General features: G+C 35.5%; 1 protein-coding gene across 4 annotated transcripts in view; it reads right to left on the bottom strand.

The window, feature by feature from the left end:
• LOC135221867 (zwei Ig domain protein zig-8-like) overlaps positions 1 to 20007 on the bottom strand; it is a 272481-nt gene that overhangs the window by 6584 nt on the left and 245890 nt on the right. For 2 of the 4 annotated variants that reach the window (XM_064259816.1, XM_064259817.1), the window contains exons 5-9: positions 12580 to 12712; positions 11936 to 11986; positions 9018 to 9113; positions 3076 to 3248; positions 2384 to 2513 (exon numbers count right to left, since the gene is read on the bottom strand). In XM_064259816.1, the coding sequence (XP_064115886.1) occupies positions 2384 to 2513; positions 3076 to 3248; positions 9018 to 9113; positions 11936 to 11986; positions 12580 to 12712 (583 nt within the window). The remainder of the gene's footprint in view (positions 1 to 2383; positions 2514 to 3075; positions 3249 to 9017; positions 9114 to 11935; positions 11987 to 12579; positions 12713 to 20007) is intronic. The other 2 variants (XM_064259818.1, XM_064259819.1) reach the window with 2 other exon arrangements.

The raw sequence follows: 20007 nt of genomic DNA, 5'->3' as shown, positions 1-20007 counted from the left end.
GTTTGAAACCTATCCTATTATCTAAGTTGGGTTAAATGATGGCCACGTGCCAAATTTCGTCTAGATCGGTCAATCGGGTCGGATTTCTATAGCGCACCAACATACAAACAAACGTATAAACATTCACTCTATATATATATATATATATATATATATATATTATCATATATATATATATATAGAACATATATATATGTTATAATATATATTTATGTATATTATATATATATATTGTATATATATACGTATGTATATATATATAGTATAGTATGTATATATATATATATATATATATATATAATTATATAACAGGGCTTCATATACGACATACCAGTTATCTCAGAGAAACAGGTTATGAAAAAAAAATAATGCATATATATATATATATATATATATATATATATATAATAGTATGTATGTATGTATGTATATATATATATATATATATATATATATATATATATATATATATATATATATATATATACATATATATATATATAGATATATTTAAGAGAGCTTAACTGGCATGGGGAAACCTTGGTTTGAATCCCAAACGAGAACAGAGTGTTATACCATTAAGACCTTTGTGCCTGTATTGACAATTGTATTAAATTATGTACCTAGCTGTTATTCAGTTGTAGGGCAGTCCTATTCAGAGAAGTAATGCACACACACAGCACTACAACAGTCATGGAGCTATCCCTTGTAACTGAAGCAAATTATGCCTATAATAACACGTCATTTTCAGTTAGATGGGATTATATATGTATATAATATATATACATATATACATATATACTATATATATATATATATATATATATATATATATATATATATATATCAACTCTAATAAGTTTTATCGTAATGTCTGAACTACCATATCAATCTTCAATAATGATTCTTGTGCAATTTTATAATCGTATATTCAATGTCGCTGAACGGAGGGAGTCATATTTTTATCAAAAATATCAATTAAGAAAAAAGAGCAATTATGTATCATTATCAAAAGATTATGTGAATGTGGTTTAGCAGTTGATGAAAACTTTTTTTCGTGTGGTTTTGAAGTTGATTCTTTATTTATGAAATTCTCTCTCTCTCTCTCTCTCTCGGTGAAGGTGATCTTTAATCGAAATCTCTCTCTCTCTCTCTCTCTCTCTCTCTGTCTCTCTCTCTCTCTCTCTTATCAATTGTATTTTATTCATTGTTAGCGAAAATTCACCACTTGATCATTAATCCTCTGCGATGTAAACATTCTTTTTATGACAATGTCTCGCGTTATCAGCTGAATTACTGCCTAATAAATAAATAGCTTCTACGCTTAATTGTTCCAAAAATACTTGTCATCAGATAATCAAATGCTTTCCTACAATGCAAATAAAATGCAGCGATAATTCAGCCCAAGTATTACTTTACTGCTAGAACACAAGACAAAGTAAAATGGGGTTGAATTTGGGGTTGAAATTGGAAAATATTTTGATGTTATTGAAAAATTATCAAATTAAAGTTTGCAAATATTTCCCTGGACTGACAGGTCTGGTATCAGAAATATTTGCCACTGATACTACTCTCTTCGTATATAAATGATACTCAGTAATCTGGCATCAGCATATGACACTGTTTTAAATACAGGGGTAAAGAAAGCTTGTGGTTGAAGGTATCACTATGTTTTGCCAAATGTACATATTGTGATTCGTGCTCATTTCATATAATCGAAACAAAATGAATGAAGGCAGCAAGTTGCGGCAGCTGAATGCTGTAAAGTCTTATTTTTAAAGAACAGAATCATCTTGTTAGTAAGGAACAAAACAAGGAGAGAACAACACCAGACACGACAAGAGTTGGTTTAGACTGTTAAGGAGAACAGTTGCAAAACCTCGAATGGATATTAAAGTTCACTTATGAGATTTTTAAGGGTTTAACCAAGACAGTGCACCACTATAATGAGAATCTTGGAATCCAAGCAAGTTAGAAAAGCAGTAAAAAAAATAAATAAATAAAGATCATTGTCTTACTAGAATTCATAACTGTTTACTCCACAGTAGGTCTCTTTTAAGAGCTGCAAGAACCTGATATCATCACAAAATAAAAAGGGGTTGGAGTAGGGAAGGAAGGGCCGACAGAATAACTGCGACAAGCGTTCCATTACCAACAGAAATGTTATCTTATTTCCAAGGCCAGCACCCGGGTCAGGAGTAGAAACTAGAAGATGCAAGGATCCTAGAACACTAGCCTTTGAAAGACCAAGCATGATATGCCCTAATTCAATAACCCCATCACCAAAAAACGAAAGAAAACAGAGCAACAGAGCTCACCTCTCTCTCTCTCTCTCTCTCTCTCTCTCTCTCTCTCTCTCTCTCTCTCTCTCTCTCTGACTTACCACTTTGGACATGCACTGCGACGACTGCTGGGGGAAGATCCGTGGGGCTACAACTGTATTCGCCGTTATCGTTATCTGTGACTGTTGCCAGCATTAGTTTACTCACTGTCTTCCGATTGGATTTTTCTGTCTGTTAAAGAAAATAAGAAGGGACTCAGTAGAGCGTTACCAAAAGGGTCAGAGACTAAATTCATAATCAGACAGATGCGTGCCTCCGTTTTCATTTATGAAATGAATACTCTTCAAGGCATCTCAGTAGGAATAGTATGAGCCAGCATTGTTTATTGATTAAAGCATAGGGTATTCTTTATCTTCATCGTCACGATATGGACGTTATAACATTATTCAGGGATATCATAAAAAAGTCCAGTGAATTCAGTTTCAGCTAAAACAGATCGTTTTGATAAGAACTGATAATCAAACTTAGATAGATAATTTGTTTGCCAATTCCCTTTAAACTATACTGTTTACAGGGAAAGCGGGAATTCAGTCTGCTCATTAAGCATTCCTATAATGGGACACTGAATTCTATAGGCGTGCTAATGAATGATTTCAATATCGTAATGAAGAAACCATAACAATGCCTTGGATGGTGAGGAAAACAGGGCGGAGAAATATTATTATCTGAAGAAGGCGGATGGAATCTTTCCTTCAGCTCTCTCTCTCTCTCTCTCTCTCTCTCTCTCTCTCACCTGAATGGAGACACCCCCTCTGGGAGAGTCGTAGTCGATATTTTCGGTGCCGTGGAACCAGAGCACTTGCCCCGGGGCGCTGTGGGGAGGATGGCGCACCACACAGGTGATGGCGAGGACGCTGCCTCGCTGGATGTGACGCTCCTGAGGTCCTTCGATGGCTACCTCCGGAGCTGCACGGGATATGCCCACCAACCCCCCGTCACAAGTCGATCACCAGCCACATTTGGATGACGCCGGGAGAAGTCAGCCGCACGTCGATGCAATCAGGCACCATTCGCCCGCAGGCAAGATAAGCGCGCGCAGAGAGGAAGAGAGAATCAGGGAAAGGGATTTATTATAAACCTCTGCAAAATGAAAAATAAATAAATAAATAAAGGGGCAGGGAGGATATAAGAGTTGCGGACAATAGAAAGCGCTAATCAATCCCTAACACGAACCTTGGCGAGAAATGTACAATAAACATGGTAGCAGAATATCTCTAAGATACGAAAAGGTTACGCTTACATCAATGGAGGAAGACACGAAGAGTTTTCCATACAGACTGTCTGATAGAATGACCCGTCTAAACCACGTCCTCGTATTGGCTTAACGAGAAAAACCTGTCTAGCCATGAGCTGAAAAGGCTCTGAGATAAGAAAAGTAATGGCGTTCGTCCCCATGGCCCAACGCAGTTCAAACAAAGCAACACTAAAATTTTGATTCTGAATATTGCTAGAGAGATCACGATGGACTAGAGCTGGCCTCATGAACTATTCTCAGTTTACAGATTATCTTAGAATAAAAGTTCGAGATGGCTTCGCAAAAATGAAATTTACTACTTGATTCGAGGTCAGAAATAAATGTTCCTTTATAATCACAAATTAAGCAAATTTATGCGATATGATTAGATGCAACAACCTGCATTTGAACGCGTGAGTGATTTCAACCACACTTAAAACTACTTAAATAGCTTCACTTTGATTTATTGACATGTGATATGATACTGTTAACGGGAAAATGTGCCTATCAAGAATATATAACTGAAATTGCATGGAAAGGACATGAATAATATCGACTAGAAACGATTTCCGACAAACTGAACAATGACAAAGAGAAAAACAGGGGAAGACTCAAGTCAAGATAAATAGCAAGAAAGGATAGCTTTGAACTAAAGTAAAGCAAAAATGGAACTGACCAAAAAGTCTGGAATGATCAAAAACAACAACTACTTAGTAACATCTCGAGAAGTTAACCTTGACCGCCTCTATGTCTGCTTTACTGGAAGAAGATACCGTCAATGCACGGAAGATACTACCTGCACAATAGGAAATTTACTGTCACCCATTCATTCATAGCACTCAATATTGTCGAGTTCTAATTATTTTGTCAGTAGAGTGCCGACACAGTTTTCAGAGACGGCAATTTTTTCTTCCATAACTGGAAGAATAATTCGGAAACATTGTCGGGAAAAAGATATGAATATAATAGAATAACGTAAGGAAAATGAAACTGATGTTTATCGGAAGAGTAGGTCGACGATGAGAGACAAAACAACGAAAAAGTTGTTGTACAAAAACCGACGCGACGTCCTGATTATAATCACAGGTGTCAGGCATCTCAGCGGTCTTATTGGCAGGTATCCAATAGCAGAAGTCCTTTTATGACCTGATTAGGACAGCCAAAACTTATTTGCGAGGATGCAGTCGGATATTCTGACTTTACTTTGCCGCGTCTTCTTCCCTGAACAAAGAACTCGATAAACGATTACAGATTACCTAAAATAATATTGGATGACATAATATGTGAGCCGTAAGACTCTTGCCTTAGTCTTCGGTGCTAATCTAAGCCTGTTTGTTTTTGTTCTCATAAACTTTATGATTCTCGTAGTAATGAATTTAGTCGAATTGTCTCATATTTCAATTTTGAATTCGTAGGGTGAGTGGGCAGATTATATAATATATATATATATATATATATATATATATATATAATTAATAAATACAAAACAAACAGGCTTAGATTACATATATATATATATAATATATATATATATATATATATATATATATATATAATATATATATATATATATATATATATATATATATAGGCAGATTGATAGATATAATACCCAGGCTAAATCCTTGGCGAGGGTGAAATAATGTGACCGCTTTATTTTTTTAAACCAATCACGATACCGCTAACCTAGTGGTGAATCAGGTAGAAAAATATGCAATAGTTTTTCACAGCTTGGAATAAAAAAGCGCATATGGCTATACCTTCTCCATACTGAAATGCTACATTAGAACCAAAAGGGTGACCCTGAGTATCGCAAAAGAGAAATAGCGAGAATAAATCCAGACAGTTTCAGATCACCTGGAAACTGTCATTAAATGTCAAGGCAGAAGGTAAAGAAAGAGAATAAGTGTCGGAGAGAAACTACAAAAACTCACAAAAGGAAAACAAGGGAATGACGAACGAAGACAAGGAACAACTGACAGAGGGATGAGGAAAAACAGGGCGTACAAAAACCAGGACATATTGACGAAACCACTGGCAGGCTATAGAAGCACAGAAAGGGCAAAGATGACATAAATATGTACATGAAGGAACTGGGTGTTGGAAGCCTAAATTCATTCTCTGCACATCAGGGAAAGACGTAAATAAATATGAAGAATGACTCCCGGGTTATGTAAGACGCCTATTTTGTTGGAATATCTCTTTGATGATAACTTCGTTTGCATTTTGTTCACGTAAAGAACTTATTGCACAGCTAACTGTCTAATGCACTGGAAGAGCAACAAATACTTTCTTATCTACATAAGAAAAGGCATAATGAGAGAATTCGTCATTGATAAAAATACGGGGGGAATAACTAAAAGGATAAATAGGGGTTTGGGGAAAAAGTAACAAGAGAACCAGCAGAATAAAACACATCTGAGAGCATTTATATTCAGTATACAACACACATTTAAGAACTATTTTTCTTCAATGAGAAGACATCCCAGTTGGCTAGGGCATGACAAGGATCAAATTTGACCACCAAATCAAATAACTGCATCTAAAACTAACTTCAAAACTCACATTAGCATAAAAAGGTGAACTACTTACATAATCATGTTAAAATACATCTGCTACTTACAATCTACAGATATTTTCGTGAAGTATTCTTCTACAGAAAACCAAAAAAAAATGAATTAAAACACTTCATAATCTTGTAACATCATCAAATTATAAATGTTAATAGAATTGAATAAACAGAACAAAACTAAACCAAAGTTAGTAAGAAAATGCAGTGTAGTAAATAAAGCAGATTGTTAAGTCAGCTTCTTTTCGGACAGAATGTCACCGCAAGAACTACGTATATTTCCTTTGTCCTTCAAACCTCAATTTTCAGACCTTATTTTTGGACGAATATTTCCTAACGTCAGTGTTTCCTTTTCTTCGCAACTTTTAAGATGTCTCAGAAAAGATCTCACTTTGCATATTTCTTCGGTCTCCTTATCCCCAGTCAACTTTACTTTACATTTTGATGTATGGGCGATACGTTATTCACCTGGCATGCTCTTCGGCACGTTTGTGAATGGATGGATGAATATTCTACTAGAGAGAAAAAAAAAAACAACTTCAGCACATAACCAAAGGCGAGGTAGAAAGTAGGGCTGGTTCTTGTTAGAATCTGCCATCGGTGCAGCATTTGTCCTTCCTAATTCTGATAAAATGGTTCAAATGAAGATTCTACAAAATAGGGTAACCCAAAACCGTCCTCCCATGAATTCAAAAATGTTTCAGCTACAGATTTCACCCAGTAAACCAGTGACGGCTGCGGTGACATCTGTCTCAAAGATATACAAGCAACAAAAAAGTACCAGGATGCACAATTATCCGATAATGTTCGGCTTTTTCGTCCCATATACGTAACTGACTGTTAGGGCAGCATTAGTCGTGATACTATGCATTCACTGAGTTGACACGGTAAGTTATGTTCTATGGCATATAAAAAATTATTAAGATATTATATAAATAATATTTATATATATATATATATATATATCATATATAATACAACTATATATATATATATATATATATAATTTTAGTTATTTATATATATTATATATATATATATTATATATATTAATAATAATTATTATATATTATTATATATAACATATATATTAACATATCATTATACATATATGTATATATCCTTTAACTATACCATCTTATATTACACAAAATATCTTAAGAAAACCTACGGAAAACACTCTTAGGTATCAACTCAGGTCGTTAAGGTTAGTATTGATTATTCCAAACCACCAAGCACCAGATCAGATCAAAATAATAAAAAGCAAGTTTCACCCACTTCTTTTCGGCGCAACATTTTCTTCTTGCCAATTTTCACATTTTTTTTCCCGACGTCGAATGGAAAAAATCATCTATTGGTTGTCAGAAGGGACTTACGTCATTTAGGTAAAGATTTTGAATTTTTTCAGTCGATTTTGTCCCTGGAGATTTTTTGCTGCTCTCTCTCTCTTTCCACCCAGGCAAACGATAGAAATTTTCTAACCTTCGAAAGACCAATTAAACCACGTGCTACTATAAAAATTAAGCAGAGGCTTCACGAGGTAAAATCCAGTATCGTCCAATAAATGTTTTCAACAGGACTTAGCTGCGTTATTTTTGTTTTAATAAAGACACACGAAGATGGGTAGTATATCAACCCGAAAGGCGATTTCTGATTGGCAGGTAAACCTGAAAAAAAAACTCGATAAGAAAAAGTTATAGTATATAATTACCAAGGCTGTTGGATCTACATTTTTTTCACTCATTTCGGTGTTATCGAGTCCCCTGTTAGTTGCTCTCGTTGTTTACCTGCCAATTACCGTTTCGTGCGCGCGTGTTGCAGCTATTGTGCAATCGAAAGGGATCACTTCGTTAGTAAATTGAATTAAATCGGCTCTGAGAGGTTACAACATGAATATCGTTATGAACAGGGTAAGAAATATGATAACCTACTGATATATATATATAACACAACTAGAAACATTGCATAACAATCTGATTTTTTTTTATTTTCTTATTATGTGAAGTTTGACATACTGAATCTCCTTTTATACTGAGAATAAAACCTCTCTCTCTCTCTCTCTCTCTCTCTCACACACACACACACACACACACACACACGAGTCGTTTGCTGAATGAGCACAATACAATGCTGGGCTCCTCTTGTGCCTCGAATATGCAGAATGTAGAATTATGCACGATCCTATATATTTTCATAATAAAACAATATGATTATCTTGCATTCCATCACCACCTATATTATTATTTTTATAATTTAAAGGTAATGTAATTCTCTTTCCGTCTGCAGGCATTTTAACTTTTACTATAGCTGCAAAAAATATGTTTATTTACTTATTTTATTCTTTTGAAAATGTTATCTACGGACGGACATTGTCCTCCGCTCACGACCAGACACAGAAGTTGGACAATGACAACTATGTTTGATAGTAAGTTACGGATGGAAGTCTTGCCAGTTGGAGCGTGAGCCTTATTATTATGACATTAGAGAACATTCATTAAGAGCAAAATGGAAAGGTCGCTTTCCCCATTTATACATTCTCCAATACAGAGATGGGCTGATCAGTCGTAGTAGAAGCAGTTGCCCAATTATCTATTACTGGAAGCTCCTTTTCAATGACTATTATTTATATTTCTTTTCAATGATCACTATTTATACATACATGCCGTCCTCTGTGCAATCTGACAGCATCAAGACCGTAAGTTTAATTTGGCGTTTATGAAACTTAATTTGGCATCAAAGGCTGAAGAAAGGATGAGAGAGTTTGTGAGAGACAGGAAGAAAGTGGAATGACTGATTAAGGGGGGAAGAGAAAAAGCGGGGGGAGGGGGGGGGGGGGGTCAAAACACCACCTTGCCATGCACCCTTGGCCTACCCTTGCGACGCCTCTCCCTACGCCTACCCTTTTGCTTCTTCTTGCGTGATTTTTTCGTCTGCTTCTCGTTGTTGTCAAAGATATAATCTGGAAACCCTGCAAAAATGGGGCACGTTTGGCACGAGGCACTACGTTGGGTTAGGAGGAGAAGAAGAAGAAGGAGAAGAAGACATCATCACGTTAAGGACGATGGACTACGTTGGGTTAGAATACGAAGAAGAAGAAGACATTAGAGGACATCATCACGTTAACGACGATGATGAAGAAAAGCAACTAAACGAAAGGTGGCGATGTCAAGAGAGAGGAAGTAGGAGGAGAAGGAGGAGGGAGAGGACAGAGGACGAGGAATAGGAAGAACAGCAGGAGGAGGAGGCGTAGAAGGAAAGGGAGGTACGTGAAGAGAAGACACATGACAGACATCTGAAGAAACTCGTTCGCCATAAGACGGCAACACCACTCGGAAGTGACCAAAACAAAGTATGAGGAGAAGGACGGACAGAGAAAAACTTTGGAATTCACTCTCTCATAACCATATTTTTCAATTAACAGGATATTATCATCCGTCTGTCCTTAATTACGAAAATGAAATCTGGGGAAATGTCATGCAAACTTTCAATGATCCTGTCGTAAAAGTATGTTTAGATTTCCTCATACTGCAATGGATAAACACTAGAATAAACTTATGACCTACATACACATACAAGACAGATTAAATAAAAAACTAAAACTAAGATATTATTTAATGACTATATTCAACATAAGGATACTAAAAATATTGCGTTATTCGTCGTGAAATTGAAATCTATATATTCATGACTCATCAAAAGTCAGTTAGGCAAATTATAAAACTGTGATTTTCAAATAATTGTAAATAATGCAATCGTGTTATAGCATAAAGGAAATAACTTACAGCTTATAGGAAGAACATCAGGAATACAGAAGATATTTTAGAGGGGATCTGACTCTAATCTGAGAGGAGAATCTGACTCTAATCTTGGAGGGGCATCTGACTCTAATCTTGGAGGGACATCTGACTCTAATCTTGGAGGGGCATCTGACTCTATCTTAGAGGGTATCTGACTCTAATTTTAGAGGGGTATCTGACTCTAATTTTAGAGGGGCATCTGACACTAATTTTAGAGGGGCATCTGACTCTTATCTTAGAAGGATATCTGCCTGTAATTTGAGAGGGGTATCTGACTCTAATTTTAGAGGGGTATCTGACTCTAATCTTAGAGGGATATCTGACTCTAATCTTAGAGGGATATCTGACTCTAATTTTAGAGGGGTATCTGACTCTAATTTTAGAGGGGTATCTGATTCTAATTTTAGAGGGGAATCTGACTCTAATCTTAAAGGGACATCTGACTAATCTTAGAGGGATATCTGACTATAATTTTAGAGGGACATCTGACTCTTATCTTAGAGGGGTATCTAACTCCAATTTTAGAGGGATATCTGACTCTAAGCTCTAAAAATTGGGAATCCCACCAACTTTCGCATGATCAGTCAAGAGATGATTTATACTTTTTTTCTCTGTTCCTTTTTGGCTATTCAATCTCAAAAGCAATAATTTTATGGTATTTTGTTGCAAGAGAAATTTTCGTCATATTTCAAATAAGTTCTTCCCGTGATCTGTTTTGGTAGAGCAATTATCCCTGATTGACTGTTTCACGCTCTTAGAAATATGGTGCCTCACCTTCCTTCAAAGGACTTCGTTGGCATACATGTTCCAAGTAACTTCCCGATTTTTCCAAATATTGAGGATTCCTTCTTGGTTTTGAGAATGGCTGTTTTCTCCAGAACCGTTTATCATGAAAAAATGAAACCTCAAATCTCCTGTCTTTGTGCTTCAAAAGATGAGCAAAACGGCTCAGTCAGAAGACAATCTTAAATTCCGCGAGGATATTCCTGAATTCCAAGGAAATAACAAAAACCTTCCTCTTTTAATTACACCATCACCATCCATCATCCACCGCAATGATAAATGCTCGTCAGGAAAACCTGAAACTCATAACTTGGTGTTTTGTATCCTTCCTGCAAAGGATTGGAATAAATCTTGTATATGCCGGCTTCAGTGAAAAATAGCTTAGCTAAAAGACGACTTTCTGTCTTCTCTAATATCAATCAAGCAATTCAAGAAAAACCAGAAATACCCCATTTACTGCAGCAGTGCCCCCTCGATACCAGAGTCAGATGCTCCAACCTGCCTTCATTAATAAACATTAACGTTGACATTATACCAGTGCTCATGAGGCCCGGGGTGGGGGGGTCATTCGGGGGTCTTCAGAGTATCATTTCCAAAGGGCATTAACGAGCGTTGCCTCTTGAGATACACCCAGACCGAATTAACTCCCTTATTGCCATCAGTTGCTTAAATGATGGCACTATATGTCTACTTGTTTCATATATTTTACGTTTTTTTTTCTTTTTTATTTCTTACCTAAGACGAGAAACGTCAGAAAATGAATGCTTTGTATGAAAAAGGGAAAAGCATATTACATATCTGTAATGAAAGGGGTAACTATATAATGATAAAACATGAAATATGTCAAATAAAGTGGATGTATACATATGTACGTGAATTTATATGTATCTGGTGCTGATAAAATCAAATTAATAGCAATCCTTTTCTCTAAACGGACATGTGACAAAACATCGCGCCATTATTTTAGCCGAAAGGAAAACCACTCAATACTTTTTCTTTCCACCTGACACATGACATGTTTTCGATGTAATGTTTCCCAATACACCCAAATATAATCGTAACTACTTCTAAATCATCTTCCCCAAGATGAAAGTGCAAGAAAGAAGAGTAAAATAAAATCGGGGGATAAGGAAGTAGAAAAGACGATGATGAGTGTAAAATTGTGCAATAATGAAAACATCATAATTTGTTCATTTTTCTCTATACTTACGGATATCTGTTGTTGCCATTCCATAGGGAACTGGATCGTCCAGTTGGCTATCTGGAAGAGGATAAAAAACCAATTATCAGAGGTTAATACCTTATTTCGCACAAAAGCCAATAAATCTGTTTTCTATCCAAAATAAATGTGATTTGTTCCCAATATCACTTTCGATTCATATTTTCATTTTATCACTGTAGTTAAGTTGATGTTTGGTTATCATACAGTATCATTGAAAAGTCAATGTTTTTGCTTAAAAAATTAAATTTGCATATTATTAATCACACATTATCATCTATTATTTCACTATGCTTCAAAGTTAGTATTTACTGAAGAGAAAATTGCCTGTATTCGAAAATGCTGAATAAGCAGTCATTTAATATCAGGAATACAAAATAGCAAACGATTTACTGACCTATTTTTTGTAATAGAAAACCAGTAAAAACATGTCAATTTGGAAAAGGGTTAACTTCTATTTATATGCATGGTATATTCAAATACACCATATTACTCCGATGACTTGAACCCCAAGAGAAAAATCATAATTATTTTAATTAGATTTACTATATCTTCCTCAGGATTCTCTCGGAAAGTCAAATTTGCACTTCGAAGAGAGAAACTTTCAGGTATATAACAACAATACAAGGACTAACCTTTGACAGTGAGTGTGACCTTGCGACTGATTTTGGGGTCAGAGTTGACCTGGCACTCGTAAATTCCCGAGTCCCTCAACGTGGCGTATTTGATGTGCAGGGTCCAATCGTCGGAGTTCTCTGGGTGCAAGACCTTGGGGATAAAAAAAATGAATAAATAAAATCATTATCTTACTAATGTGTTTATTTCCATTTCGTGGTGTTAACTGAAAATTAATGTAATGAAAAATATTACCTGATAAATTCACCTTTAGACAAAGCGTGTCTGAGCTCACACCTCAAAAACAATCTTCAATCATTATAAAAATATATATCGTTGCTACTTGCAATGCACGAGCTCAGTTCAAAAATAACATCTTTCCCTACTGATTGAAACACTTAAACGCCTACCTCGAAACTGTTAATTATTCTACCTCAAAACGACTATTCATAAAAAAAAAAAAAAAAATTCTACTTATGACGTAAGCGCCGAGTTTTATTTTTGTATTATTATCAATGATCTTCTTAACGGATGACGAATTATCAAGGCCTCCTATTTCGGCCTCGATAAGTCCGTCGAGTATTTTTACCTTCCAGATATGTCAATACTTTGTCATTGTTCTACTTCCGCATGAAGCCTTTGAACTACCTGAAGTTAAAGTCTAGGGCACATCCACAAGTTCTCCTAATGTCTTTCAATCGCTGGAAAATCAACAATACAAGGATTGATTAACCTTGATCTCTGTGTGGTTGTCAAACCATCTGTTATCTATTCTTGATTACTATCAAATTCTGGGATATATCTGCGCAGTTGCCGTCCGACTATCTACTTTCTTTGCGTGGTATGTATGATTTTTATGAAAGCATCTTCCGTTTAAGTAGATTTTTTTTACATTCGTACCATACCTTTTAACATTTTATATCTGTATCGTAAATGCTTTAAGGCAGAAGGCAGTCATCAGACTTGCGTCTGACTGCTTTTCTGTTTCCATTAGTAGAGTTTTATCTCTTCGTTATTCAGCCCGTGGGCGCCATCTTGCCCCTCCACTTCTGCAGGAAAAATGACCACAGGAACGATAGAAAACGGCGCTTTGCACGAACAATAAAAGCGTTAAGTGGGGAAGCGTATACTACGGACAGTGTTGTTGCAGTTTCTCTCTCTCTCTCTCGCCTCATATAACATATATATAAATATATATATATATATATATATATAAGATATATATATATATATATATATATAATATATATATATAAGATATACACATATATATATATATTAAATAATTTCCTTAATTATTTCACGACACTAACATATATATATATATATATATATATATATATATATATATATATATATATATATATATATAAGTTACAGCGTCGTTAAGGAATTAAGGAAATTATTCCAAAAAGGCATTAACTTATAAAGAACTGAGAGAATGGCACGGAAATGGGAAAAAGATCGAATAATGATTTTTAAGAAAAGGATCGTGTTACTCGACAAAACGACCAGGTCTTTTTAGCCGTCAGGCATCTGGTTTGCATCTCCCAAAAAGTCTGTCAGCCTCATTCCCGAAGATTAAGTGACGCTTGGCGCACCCAACATTTTGTGACATTTGGAGTGTCGAAAAATTAATGTAAGGTTGGACCTTCTCAAGGGCCTTCTGTTTAATATAACGGAGGGAAACTCAATACTTCTTGTTCCAAAGGAGGATCGTGTGAAAATCGTGGCTCCTCCCTTTCCAAGAGTAGACCTAAGGGTTTGACGAATCAAACCAGCAGTGCTAGATCGTAGGACAGCCCAAAAAAGGGTCCCTGCGATCAACCTACGAGATTTCCCAAGTACACAACCCCAAGAAGCCAAGGCATCAAGCAAGAGGCGTTTCCAAATGAAGAGTCTACGAATCACTACGGAAGAAGTGGCAGGAAGGCAGTTTTGTATAAAGTCTGTAGCCACTCAGACACAAGAACTCTTTCAGATGATGCCACACCCAGTCAAAATCCAAAATCCAAAGGCGGTGCTAAGAAGACATCATCCTAATAAAAAGGCCAGACAGAAAGAGAGAAGAACAGCGAGAAAAAAGACAGAGTGGAAATCGAGGGGAGAACAGAAGAGTGGCGCAGTAGCAGAACTGGGAAGAAGAGGAAACAGAAGTGAGGGAAAAGTGCAGAAGTGTGGTGTGCGAACATGACAGTGACAAGTGACAATTGTACTCAGAATAATTCCCTCGTCCCAATAGACTCGTAATTGCAACAAGTGCCTTCAAAGAAAATAATTCTAACAGTCCAAGAGCCCAGAAACAGGAAGGTGGAAAATTTTATACGATCATTTAGTACCAGAATAAACACATATAAGGACATATCAATATAATTTTCTCCAAAATTATATAACTTCTAAGATAATCCAGTTAGATAACATTCAGCAAGGTGAGATTAATTATATAATTCTACTTCCCCAAATACAGCCCCCACTCAGGCCGAACGCTACTTTAGGGCTGTTACTAGTAGTTAGTAGTACACACACACACACACACACACACACACACACACACACACACACACACACACACATATATATATATTATATATATATATATATATATATATATATATATATATATATATATCTTCCAAGTGTGTAATGTTAGTAAATTACATATCATGTCTTGCTTGGAGACAGGCTGAGCTGTAGGAGCAGCTTTCTTGAGTGAAGGAATTTGGTACGAAAGCATTTTAATCGAGAGACTGCTCGTCTTGTCGTCAAGCATGTACATTCATTTGTACGGATGTTACAGGTCTAGTCGACCAGGGCGCACTTGCGAAAGTCACATTCCTTTTGGTGAGAAGAAAGAGGTCAGTTTGGTACACGCCAGGTGTCGTGAGAGAAAACCCCATCTAAAAGGTATGGCAAATATTTTGTAAGACTTAGAAAACCATTACCTTTGAAAAGAGAGAGAAGTGTGAAATACATTCTTTTACTTAAATTACTTTGAAAAGAGTGATGTGTGAAGTGCACTCATCTTTTATCCTTATCTTTATTACAGATGGGTTCTATTCCATGGTATTAGAGACGAGATTCTCTAACCTGACTAATACAATGATCCTACTGACATTCTGGGTCTGGGAGTGAATTCTTAGTCAGGAGGGTAGAATGATAACTTACTAGTTTCCTTTGTGGGCAGATTTGGGTTTTTGTCACTATGACTTGTTAATCATTTTGTTCTATTCTATATTCATCTGCTTTGGGTAATAAATAGTATATTTTTGTACTTGTGTGATTTTTGTACTTGTGTGATCTTAATAGCCTAATGACATGTTTGCAGACAGAGGGCACCATTGACAACAGGTAAGGGTTTCCAATTTGTGTAGTTTTAATAAAAGGGTGGCTAGATAGATAGATATATATTATATATATATATATATATATATATATATATATATATATATATATATATATATATATATATATATATATATATATATATATCTGCAATAAGGAGTAATTGACAATATATTTAAGACACCGTTGTGAATGCAATTTGTATCTTTTCTTTCTGAATGAGAGGACGCGATAGGCAGTGACATTTTTAGAATGTAGAGATCATCAATTTAGCTTCCCCATGGAAACAGTGCTCTTAAGTGATAAGACAGCTCAGCTTTGCAAATGCTGGCGCATCGTCCTCAGGTGGTGCGATGTCGAAGTCACTGCCTAAGCAGAACAGACCATGTCCTGCTTCTATGCACGGGCGAATGCAGATATGCTTTATGAATCTGGTTTGAAGCTGTTTCTTGGGCGTGAACAATGTTCTGTATAATGACGTCATGAACTTGTGACGAAGTTAGTGACGACACTTATTGGGAGTGTCTTGTTTGTGAGTTCGTGCGAACTACTTCTCTACATAATGAGAGAGTAAGTTAGCCAAGATGGGAGATCGCTACAGAGTCGGCGAAGGGCCAAGATGGCCCATTTAACAGTATTTTTGTTGAAGTGTGTGAAATCTGTGTTGAATGGGTAAGCATACTTATTCTTTGGCCAAAAGTGTGGCTTGACTGTATTTTGAATATTTGTTTCAAAGATGTTCTATTTCATTTGACCTTTTTATTTTTATCCATAATCTTTTGCTTATTGATGTGTTCTCCTGTCTTCTTATAGGCGGTTCTGAGAGAAAGGGGAACTGATCTGATATTTAGAAATGGGAACTTAACTGATGTTCCATGGTGTTACTATGTAGACTGTGCAATGACTTTTCTAGTTTTATGACTAAACTAATGTTGGTTATTGTAGAAGAGGGATGGAGTGTGCTATCTGAATTCAATCTTTCATTTAATCATTTTGTTAAGGACTTGGTTTATTTAGCTAATGCTTTGCTCGTAAATAAATGTATTTTTGTAGTTTACGAGTCTAATTTAATTGCCTTAGGTAATAGAGAGAGAGAGGGGGGATGTTGTCGAGAGAGAGAGAGAGAGAGAGAGAGAGAGAAAACGGATGTCATTTCAGTGCCTCGTTGCTACACGGTCATCGCTACCAACCTTTTAAAATGTAGAGGTTGGAACCTCGGTAATAGAAGTGGATGCCTTCTGCTTTAAAACATTTACGATACAGATATAAAATGTTAAAAAGGTATGATATGACTGTAAACAAAATCTACAGAAACAGAAGATGCTTTCATAGATATATTCCAGAACTTGATAGCAACCATGCATAGACAACAGATGTTTTGACAACCCTACAGGGATCATGGGTAATTTGATAACATCATGTCACCATAGCTGATGTTTCCTATTAACCACTGTTACTTAACAACGGTAATATGGAGAAAAGTCAGGATTGGATGACAACCATACAGAGAAAAGGGGCGGGGGATTTTATAACAGCCATACATCAATAAGGTTAATCTGATAGGAACTTACGGAAGAAATTTATAAGTTTATGATTTGATAAATAGCAACCATATAGAGAAAGGGCATGTTTTAATAACAATTATACTGATAAAATTTTTATTTGACAACAGACATGCGTACAGAGAAAAAGGATGAATGATTTGGTGCCAATATGACAAGCAGTGCATGGCCAGGTGTCGGATACAATGAAGCAATAGAATGTAAACAAATATGCAAAGCAAAAGGAGGATTCATCTTTGATGGCCGACTTGACAATCCCCCCGAGTGATTTATTTCAATAATGACAAGACAACAGACGTATTAATGTCACGCATGAAAAGATAATTGGTAATCTAAGGCTAAAAATATAAGTAAAATTACAAGGGGAGGGGTTCATTTATGTCTAACACAACAAGACAATAGATGTCAGCTTCAAAGATGTTCTCGAATACTCGAGAACAAAATTATGGAGTAATTTTAACCGAAAATAAGCTCTTGGATCTTTAGGAACATTTCTAATCATTTCCTAATTCAGTTTATATATGTGTGTATATATATATATATATATATATATATATATATATATATATATATGTATAGATATATATATATATATAATTATATACATTAATTTTTATCACATCACCGTGATTCATATACATGCATTATGCTACAAATGTCCTTTAATATCCAATTCGCTCTACCTCGGAATTAGTACATTTTCATATATGTTTTAACCTGAAGGGGAATTTTCTAGTTGGTAATAATTTCGTCCCGAAGGTAAGAGCGAATTAGATATGAAAGGACATTTGTAGCTTAATACATATCTATTTCTATCTATCTAGCTTATCATCTATCATCTATATATTATTATATATATATATATATATATATATATATATATATATATATAACTGAACCATGAAAACTTGGAACGTGATGAATATTATATAAATAAAGGCAAAAGCCACGAAGGAAAGTGCAACATTGGAGCACCATTGAAAGACCTTTCTCAACTCTTTCGTATGTTTGTGTGTGCAGGTATAGGTGTCTGTTGTTTACTCGGAAATGCCTTACACTTGCATTCATACTTCAGTGTTATTTCTATGTTGCTTTGTAGAGTTAAACGATACAAAGTTTCCTTGACGGTGAATCTCTTGATTTACTATCTTTCGTAACTGGCAATACTGGGAGCATTTAAGCCTCTGAATACCTCGCAACAGCTAGATGCATCGTAAGTAACCCTTGAAGATTTTAATGCTGCTTAAATACGCAAAGTTCCCCGAAGGGAAGTTTAATAAAAAAAAATGTCTCTATAGACACAGATTGGCGTCTGAAGACTTAATAAATAGTCTTTATAAACATAAATAGGCGAATCTGTTGTATATAAAAATAAATATTTGAATGCGCATATGCATTTACATCTATATAAGAGTGTGATAGAACATGTTTCTTAACTTTGTGTAAATCAGTCAGCCAAAGTCTCTCGTTCAACGATTTCATTTCCTTTTTATTACTAACTTTTGGAATTCCATTCCTCTCTTGTTTTTCCGTATTCGGGTTTCATTCAACTTTTAATTGTTATTTTGGGACCGGTGTTACATAAATAAAGCTTCGAGCCACTTGTTCTGTCAGCCACTGCATAAAAGATGGGTCCACATTTTTCAAACACAACATTGAAATGAGTTGGACGGTTAGATTGCGCTAGCCTGTTAGAATCTTTCTAAAAACATTACAGTATATAAAATGCAAGACCCTAGTTTTAAATACAACTCCTTCATTGTATTCCCATCCACGTGGAAACTCTTCAGTTTTAACCTTCATTCTTTTGGGAAACAATTAGTGGGGGGAAAAAAGGCACTTGCCTAATGTGAATAAACACAGGACCAACGAGGAGGAGATAAAACTCAAATATATCAAATTCCAACTCGAATGACTCCTTAAACATAAACAATTAATAAAGATGTTTTCCCAAAAGCCTACTGAGGAAGAGAGTCAGCCCAAACGGTCGAATTTATTGACGAAGAGTCGCAGAGCGAAAAAAAACAAAAGACAAACAAAAACAAAAAACACATAGCAGGTAAAAGGCAACTTCAAGAGTCATCTCTTCCTCCTTCTTTCCAGAGAGAATAGGATTAATTAAAAAAGCTCCTCACAGAGGAGGGAGGGAAAAGAAATATTCTGGAGGATGTTTTCAATGTGGGCCCCACTAGAAGTTCTGGAAGAGCAGGAATGGAAATAAGGTTTTAATTCTTGGAGTTTTACGGAAAGGAGAGAAAAAGATTGTCCTATCTTCAGAGAACACTGGACAAGGCTTTTTTTTTTTTTAAACTTACCATTCTCAGAAATATAATGGGTTTCTTTATGAAATATCTTCCCAAAACTAGATTTTTTTTACTATATGGTTGGGAAGAAAACAAAAGTTATCTTCATTGAATTGATAATTAGAACTGTTCGCTGAAATGAAAATATCGTGAATTAAACCTAAATATTTAAGGTGCATGTAAAAACTGTTTGCTACATAATCACAATTCGTTTTTTGTTGGTTCTGCGGAGTTAATAATA

This window comes from Macrobrachium nipponense, chromosome 3 (assembly GCF_015104395.2).
Source record: "Macrobrachium nipponense isolate FS-2020 chromosome 3, ASM1510439v2, whole genome shotgun sequence".
Classification (NCBI taxonomy): domain Eukaryota; kingdom Metazoa; phylum Arthropoda; class Malacostraca; order Decapoda; family Palaemonidae; genus Macrobrachium; species Macrobrachium nipponense.
This window is presented reverse-complemented; position numbering and strand designations above follow the sequence as displayed.